The sequence below is a fragment of the Amphiura filiformis genome, chromosome 14, assembly GCF_039555335.1.
Source record: "Amphiura filiformis chromosome 14, Afil_fr2py, whole genome shotgun sequence".
NCBI lineage: Eukaryota > Metazoa > Echinodermata > Ophiuroidea > Amphilepidida > Amphiuridae > Amphiura > Amphiura filiformis.
In genome coordinates, this window is record NC_092641.1 from 3805371 (window position 1) to 3814854 (window position 9484).

The following is a 9484-nucleotide window of genomic DNA, read 5'->3' on the forward strand; positions in this document are numbered from 1 at the left end:
GAATGCAGTTACATGTAGTATTTTAGTTCCAAAATTCCAAACATTCTATTATTTAAGCCTATAATGTCAAAGGTCAACGTTTCCAAAGCAGTATAATATAGACGTAGACGCAAGCTTTCGTGCGGGAAACATAAAAATATACTCGCCAATCGTGCCCTTTTTATGAGATTTGATTCCGCGCCGAAGACTACAGCTGTCCCGAAATCAGCGTGGAACCCTGTTTCCAGACGAAATTTGGATGTTATTACAATGAATACAAAGTAATTATATCATCAAGAGACCCACATAGAGGAATACGACATCCATCGTGAGCCAATCTGCATTCTGTTGCCTACAAAGCCGACGATCAGACAGAAATTCTAAAAGGAGCATGACCAGATATCAGCCTTAATTTCATGGTAAGCTTAAAACGCATTGAAAACGCCAAATTGCAGTCACAAAATATATAGTAAATCACCAAAGCGAATGGTAAAGTAGGTATGTGGGAAACAACTGTATTAATAATAACACAGTATGTGCCCAAAGATTTGTCTTTGGCATGTCGCTTTTTTGAAATATCACCAAAAATATCACATTTTGGAAAAACGTCCTAAAATTTAAAACAAACACGAACCATCCAAATTAAATACATATTCGCACCCGGCGGTCCAGTCACTACCTGCCTCTATTATTTGGGGTAACACTTCCCCTATCCAGTTACCAGTACTTCAAGTTTGCCCATACCCCAGCCCTTAAGGTTGAATCATCACACCTTTGCCAACCTTTATACTCGTACCTTTTATAGTTCTTTTAAGGTGTGTGGTCCATAAGATATTTTTATTCTAAACTGCTAATGGACCGTTCACAAACACTTGTTAAGGGGGGGCTGATGCAAAATGAAAAATTCACATTTTATTTTCAGGGCCCTCTTTTGGACCTCGCATTATTTTCGGCTATGAAAAATGTACGTCAACCCCCATAGAAAATAGTGTAAACTCATGTCCTACGAGAAAAATGAATTTGATTTTTTAAGGCCCCCTTAAGAGGGATAAACATTTTAACCCCCCCCCATTTTGGCATCAGCCCTCCCCGTCAAAAGTGTTTGTGAACGGTCCCTAAGGTACCATATCCCCCGCACGTTCTGGCTACGCACTGCAATATGATGCGATATCGCCATTGTTACGTCGTCGCCATTGGATTAACACGTAATCATGAAAGCTTCACAAACAATTCTAAAATGACATTAGTTATTTAAAAAAAAATAAAACAAAGGAAGGTATATCTGGTCATGTGTATTCAGTGCACTTGGGGTCAAAAGTCAACTTTCTTTACGCCTCGTATAGCACATTGTCACTAGTGACACCGATTCATAAATAACGTGGCGCATTGGATGCAGATTGGCAACACTGTTACTATTGTTACTGTTCATTCATTCATTCATTTATTATTTTTTCACTCATCAAATTACAAAAAGCTAGAATACATACAAAATCATAATATAAGTGAGAGTGAAGGAATCACAGGAAAGGCCAAGGAGAGGCCTGAAAATCTGTGATCCCTTGATTGGTTAATTCATCATTTGACATGGCAGCAGACTGTCACTTCAATGTTTGACATGGCAGCAGACTGTCACTTCAATGAAGTAACAGTAAGCTGTCATATCTTGATATGAATTAACCTAAATACATAAAAAAGAAAAATAACAGTTAACAATAGTAAATAAGAAAATGCACAACACAAATAAGTAATATAAAATATAAATATCCAATGTGGTCATATAAACCAGATACAATAGGAGTTAATAGTAACTTTGCATAAGATGTTTTTTGAATACATGGCGGAATTGATTAATTGATGGTGAACTTTTTAGGCTGTTATCAACATTATTCCATAACTTAGTAGCTGCATATTTGATGGATTTTTCACAGAAAGCTCTTTTGATAAAAGGAAGCCTCAGACGATCTTTATTTCTGGTGTTTAAGTCATGGATTTTAGACTGTTTTACAAACAAATCATCAAAAACACTTGGTAAAAATCCATTTTCATGCTTGTACATAAATAAACCAAGTTCAAATGTATACATATCCCTGACACTTAAAGTATCAACATGTAGGGACAAGTATTAAAAACTTCACTTACAGCGTGTGAATTGTTTGTCGAATTTCACTAAACATGTCTGCCTTGATTGAAGCTGTATGTCGTATGCCGTTCATATCACTTCAAATAAAATAAAAGAAGAAAGTAAGTAAATAGTGGTTGTAACTTGTAAGCAATATACACCATAATTCAAACTGTTGAGAATTCAAAACGTTAAACCCCATGAGAACTACCTGCCGATTGGCCAAAATGAATATTGTGTCCAATTTTAAACCAAACAAGGAGAGTATTAATAAGATCACCATAAGATCATCTGCAAATGCAACATTGACCTTAAATAGTTTAAAGCCTAGTCATAATATATTGGCAATTGAAATGAGCACTTGAAGTTATGAGTTACTTCAAGAAATGCTGCTAGATGACCAGTAGTGTCCAGGGGTTTAACATTAATCAGCCATTGCCAGTCCACTGCTGGATAAAAGCTTCAGCATGTCTCACCATGTAGCTCTTTCTCTATAATATAAACTCTGTAACCATAGGTATTTATTATTTTTATTTACAACATAAGTAATTTATCTTTTTAGAATAAAAGGTAGTCCTGAAAAGGGTTGGTTTGTCCTTGGTTCTTCTGAAGTGAGTTTAATGTGCTGCTCTTCCTTCTACCTGGTTGTCTCCTTGGCGAATACAGGTTTCAGCCCTGGTCCTCATTGCATCAATTGCGTTGTGTACCATCCTTGTGCGCCGGATACTTACGAATGCAGCAGTAATACGTTTGCGAAGATCTCCGATTTTGCCCCAATGGAAGAAATCAAGTGGTGTGAGGTCTGGTGATCTTGCAGGCCACTCCATAGCAAGACCCATCCCAACCACTCTGTTTGCTATCCGTGGAGAGTGAAAACGTATACTTTTCTTTTTAAAAGGGCATATCTTCAAAAGTCGTGAGCCGATTGAAATATTTGTTTTAGCTTATTAAAGCTAACGATTAAAGGTTTCTTTACATAACAAAATATATTTGATCAATTTTTCAAAAATAGGAGAAAAAGAGGGCGAAACGAGGGTTCTCTTTTTTGGGGGACACCCTGTACCGTAAACGTTCGCGCTCATGGGCTCCTTTGCCTTGGGGTAAATTTCATGTGCAAATAGAGAGCTCCCTCCTCTGAAATCCCAATAATAATTTAGGTTCCGTGCCCTTATTTGCTTGTGGGAATTTTATGGAAAGGAACTTTTAGGTTGTGCCTAAAATTCCACTTATGTCAAGGGAGCCCATAGCGCCATTAGGCGAACGTTTACGGTATTTGGCTCACCCACTGTAAGATACTTACAGGACTCGCAACTTGTTCAATCCCAAGAAGGATCCCGGACTAAGGTCTTGTATTTTATTATATGACAGGTGCCTGTTGATGCCACAAAATAACAATTAGTTTTTCTTTATATATCAACAAAAAAAAAGCTCGTGATAATGCATCACACAGCGATAATTTACCCACTCACCGTGAAGAAAACAAGTGCAGGTTTTTGAGGTCTAAAGGTCACATCGCTCCACCAAGATGCGTGCGCATCGAAAAGTTAGTAATGCATCGGCAGGTCCGCGAACCCATCACACCTACATTGTACTCGATTAATTATTTCTGATTTTCAGTTATTTAAAACATAATTATAAAGATGCAACCAGTAAGAGAAGCAAACTATCCACTGGGGTTCAAACCCACAATCTAATGATTCATAGGCTAGTTTCCTAACCATTATACCATACAAGGCAATGGTGTCTGTACAATAAGCTCATACACACGATTGGCTGTTATTAATAATTACGTATATAAAGATCATTCAATAATGAACGTTACCGCTGATTATGAGATACATTTACTACGCTGTAACATGGAAAGTGGCGAATTCAGATCTATGGTCGAGAAAACAGCAACATTCGCTGATTTTTTAAACGACCCGAAGTAATTTGTATACGCATATACTTTGTACTATGGGATAGATTGGGGCTTTGACACCCCTAAAACATTTGCGATATTACAAGAATTTTTTTTAGATTTTATCGTATTTTTAGTTTGATATCTACTCAACATATTTTTGCAGTACCAAAATGTTTGCAACGTTGGAAACGTGATCTTTAGCGCAGGTGCAACTAACGTCCTGCCCCTATAGGAAATCCCCCACTCTCAAAATGTGTCCTTTGACATCACCAAAACTTGGTGTCATTTAAAAACATTTCGGCCAAAGTTAAAGTTACATCCGAGCACAGACGAGTTTACCTTTATGACAGATGAATCATTTTCAATGACAATTGCCCTGAGTGCAACGGAAAATACTTTGATTGTAAACAGATACAATCAGGATGGTGAGAGTTCATAAGAGCAAAATCGTGACCTTGGGTTACAGGAAGTGGGAAGAGATGGTATACCACCACCATGACCACGGCCATGATGTTTTTAGTACATTGGGCTAGTCCATTTAAATCCACACTACCCCCGTGGAAGATTTCGGAAATATCTTCTACAGAGGGAGTACGAATTTCAAATGCAATTAGCACATTAACCAACTCTATTTGAAATCACCCGCCCTTTTTTCAAAGGGTGCATGAAATTCAAATAGACTTCAAATGTAGCGGTTTATTGTTCTAATTCCATTTGAAATTCATTCTCCTTCTGTGGAAGACATTTCCAAAATCTTCCACAGGGGGAGTGTGGATTTTTAAATGGAATAGCCCATTTTGATTTAGACTTATTTTAATGTTCAACCCACAATGCAAAACCAAGTCACCGAGGTTCATGAAAATGATTGCAATGATTTATAGTTATACCGCACAACAACTAAAGTCTGCACAAAAAGTAACACAGCTGTTCTAAATACGTCTATAGCTTCAGAACTAATAATTGTTTTCACACGATTTTAACATGGAGAGTACGATGATTTATTTACGCGCATTTTGATACCCCATTTGTCAAATGTCGTTCAATATTAACAACACAGTAGTGCTTTTAAAGAATAATAATACCGAATTTAAAAGTTGCAGTTTACAGCGATCAATGGTTATAATGCCAGCACTGTAGCACGTAAAGCCCGCCATTATCTTCGCGCTTACTTCATATCAATACAAATAGCTGCAACTTTTAAATTTGGGTAATCAAAGTTAAAAGTAAAATTGGGTATCAAAATGCGCGTACATAAATCATCGTACTCTCCATGTTGAAATCGTGTGAAAACAATTATTAGTTCTGAAGCTATAGGTGTATTTATAACAGCTGCGTTACTTTTTGTGCAGAATTTATATAGAACATGAGTGAAATGTTTTGTAACTATGAATCTTCAAGATCCGTTGATCCCATCATGGCTAGATAGATGGTCTGATTCTATTAAGCATAAAATACCCTAACAATCATCGTCATATCCCATCGATTTATTATAGAATATATTGTATTATCTACTTATATAGTTTGGTTCATCTCAAGTTTGGCAGTGACGTCAATACTACTTCGCGTTTGCGCCGCAAGCGTGTCAACAAACCGCCCATGTACGCGTGCGTGTACACTCAGGGCGTTTAACCGTACGCGCGCGATTTGATATTGCGGCGAGCGAAATACGCACATACGTCACTACCAAACTTCAGATGAACTAAAGTATAGTTTTAAATAGTAAATATATTGACAAATGTGATTTTATATCTACGTATTACAACACGGGAATAATATCATGTAGGAAACAAAATGGCACCTATGCCAATTCAGGTCATATACTTGACATACCACTTATAGACACGTGACTTTGTGTGACCTTCAATGACAGGCATTTCCCGAATAGTAACAGTAGGTACCCTGATACAATACAAAACAGTGACAAGACAATGCCGTAAATCAGTAGGAATATAATGTAATGTCCTACATGTCCATACCAATACTTACAGAGTAGTTAATTTGTGACAAGAAGCAAAAGTCCCTCTTTTAATTGAAGAGATTTGATTTCCTTCCAGATTTCTGCAAATTATGTAATTGGTAAACAAAATAATAATAAAAGTAAATTAATTAATTAATTACCATGATGCACTTATGGTCCGTGGCAAGCCCGATTCGACCTTTGTGGCATTAAACCCAGTTAACAGGAAATTAATCCAGTAAATCGATTCAGTAAAGTAAATAAGCTCATGCATTCGATCACTAACCGCAACCAGCTTCGATCGATTACCCCAGCTAGCTGCAGCGTGTGTAAACTCTAATTTGCATAGAGGCTGTACGTGAAATTATTGATTGGCTCCAAACAAAGGATTTGAACCGGTGCACCGTAATCATGGCGCAGTGCAGTCCATTCAATCAAATATTGTCATCAACAAGGAGCTTATATAGGAAGGAGAGGAAATAGATTATGTAACGCCTATTGTTCCTTTGTGCCAATTGGAGTTCCCGACACGCTATTCATCGAGAGGTACCTTTTGTTCGAGACAAAGGGCTTCCGCCATTAAATCGGTAACTGACCTGACAGCGTATTAACGCTATATAGGCAGGCCACTGTCATTAAGTGATCAAATAAAAGTCACGGGAAAGCGTCTACATGGACGAGAGGTACCTTTTGTTATAATACCACACAAGGGTGTGATCGAGTTGTCGCATACACACAAAAACACACTTTACCGTTGACATAGAATTATTGACCGCCCATCTTAATTTAGGCGCCTCATTTAAATAAATTCAATAGAGTTGCTGATCGATTACCCGTAACAACGTGTCATTGCTGCCAGGTATATAGGTCTATCTGTGTCACTTTCTATAATTAACTACTTCGCAGCTATTATGGTTATATAGGCCTGTTCAATAAAATCAAATGGATTTCTATATCACGAATATCCATTTTAAAAGCCAGGTCCAATTGAGGTAGTGAAGTTGGGGGCCCGGGGGGGTAAATCCATTTAGCGCAAAAAAGAAAGGAAGAGGGGGAGACGGAGAGAGAGGTAGAAGGAGAGCGATGCAGTCACAGGGCTCTAAATTCCATTTTTTAGCGCTTTGCGCGAATTAATTCCACGTTTGTCCCATATTTCACCAGTTTAGTTTCAATAGGCCTATGCTAAAATTTTCCCGCGCATTTGTACCATAAGGGGTACTGTACTGGGTACTTAACCCCCCCCATTGTCAAAAATAAATCTACGCCACTGCTTAATTGTGTGCATACGAAAGAATAAGTGCAGAGAAAGGAAAAGAAAGGAATGAATAAAGAAAATAATAATTATTATTATAGAATCTAAGCATATAACAGCACTAGGCAGCCATTTAATGATGCCAAAACCTTAATACGTTACGTAATTAAAACACCCAGTCAGATATATTTCACACCTGCCAAACACATGTCACCCAATTTCGATAACTGGACGTTGAATGTACACTCTCATGAATATTGATTGGCAACATTTTCCAATATGTCGCGCTCAAATCGGACACAATAGAACAATAGACCCTTCAGTGCGTTGGTCATCAACCTATTTGATCGCAGTGCATTGTTATGTGTGTGAGACGAACTGTCGCGGTTGATTGCAATCAAACAAACGATGTCTTATGTATTACTTTGTTCCGTGATGAAAATCGTGATGTTTTATTTAATCACTCTCGAAAAATGTATTTCTTTTGTAGGCCTATTACTTTGTTTTGTGATGAAAATCGTGATGTTTTATTTCATTCACTGTCACTTACTCATCAGCAAAGTACGACCCTTTGTCAATCACCTACAGTACCAAATTTCGGCATACTATATAAGAAACTCATCATGATGATCGAACAGAGAGTATTGTAAATGTAGCTTGTACCGTTTTCGTGTGGCATTCTTCAGAAGTGAGCGGTCCGTTTACCAAAATTTTTGGTCAAATCTCCATTCAATTAACACGGGATTTGGCTAGCTATGCCTTGCCCTCACTCACTGTTTTACCAAAGTACGCATATTTCTGAACATCTAACCTAGCTGTAATTTTAGGTCATGTTAGAGAAATATATTTGCTAGAAGTTTTTGAGAGTACTTTTAATATTGGCCGGTTATTTTCACACATTGACGTTAACTAGGCAAATGCCTATCCTTCTAACATGGCACGATTTGTACAGGTCACAGCTCAATGGTGAGAGCACGGTGTATTGTGTATAGGAAAACGGACAGTAACTGCAGTATGCTTAATTAACAGCATTATACAATATATATCTATATGCAGACATGAATATGCTCATGTAACTTTCAACTCCAAGTGATATCATTTGAGGTGGTCGCATAGTAATTGATCAAAATAATAAGTACCGCAACTGTGTTGCATTGTGTTTTAGGAAATTATTATAAGTGTCCTCCTAAAAATATTGTTTTAAACTACTCCACCATTCATCCATTCGTTATGGTTGATCATGTTTCATATATATTGATCTGTTACTTACATAACTTTCAAATGCTTGGATCCATTAAACATGCCGAAGATGTTTGTCAAGTTATTGAATCTGCCATACCTGGAAATCAAAAAATTAGAAAGCCCGCAACCTATTTAGTCGAGTTTCGAATCAAGGTGTAAATTTGACATGCAAGATTTGACATTTCATTTAAATCGCAACTGACATTTGGATAGCACACTCATTTCCGAATGAAAAGGAATGTTCATCTGGAAATCACATGATCTTACTGTGAACGTTCCCAGATTTCACTTGCTCAGCGACAAACCGTCAGCTCTACCTAGTAATACTACATGTAGTATAGCTGCGGTTTAAGGGTACACGATGTATTGTTGGTTTTAAATATGTTAATCAATATATAATTGAAAAATAACACTTTCATATTTTACAATAGTTCATTCTACAAATCATATACTTTGAAAACTTGCTTGATTTATTGTTGTTAATGAGTTGTGTACGTTTTACAAAAGTGCTGTTGTTTCATCCCTTTTTACAACATAACTCAAGAACCACAGGACCTACAAAACTATATCTGTAATATTTGAATTCTTCTACACACTCGCTATGAATTGATCAATGTAATTTTTCCAAAGCTCATTACCATTCGCAAGATGCTGTGAACTACCAAATCGCAACAGTTTAAAATAGTTCCTAACCTTAATGACTTGATTAACATGTACATTAAATAAATCGTGAAATCATTTCCCATATTTCATAATTACACCCCTGCTATAAAAGCCCTTATAATTTAAACACGAAGGCTGGTGCAACAAGTGATAACTGTAGAAATGAATACAATTGACCACCGTGACCACCGTGACCACCGTGACCACCGTTACCACCGTGACCACCGTGACCACCGTGACCACCGTGACCACTTAGCCATGTGACTCTTTTGAAAAATACGTAGTATAAGATATTGTTTCTTTTTATGTACTTACAAATGTGTTAGTGATAACGGTAGCTTGAACTGAGATTGGACATGATTATTTGTA

The 9484-nt window shown here is 37.1% G+C and overlaps 1 protein-coding gene across 1 annotated transcript in view; it reads right to left on the minus strand.

Moving 5' to 3' along the window:
* LOC140169615 (uncharacterized) overlaps positions 1 to 9484 on the minus strand; it is a 33795-nt gene extending 24311 nt beyond the window's left edge. The window contains exons 1-5 of the mRNA XM_072192880.1: positions 9431 to 9484; positions 8481 to 8549; positions 5988 to 6059; positions 3399 to 3470; positions 2119 to 2196 (exon numbers count right to left, since the gene is read on the minus strand). Of these exons, the coding sequence (XP_072048981.1) occupies positions 2119 to 2196; positions 3399 to 3470; positions 5988 to 6059; positions 8481 to 8512 (254 nt within the window). The 5' untranslated portion in view covers positions 8513 to 8549; positions 9431 to 9484. The remainder of the gene's footprint in view (positions 1 to 2118; positions 2197 to 3398; positions 3471 to 5987; positions 6060 to 8480; positions 8550 to 9430) is intronic.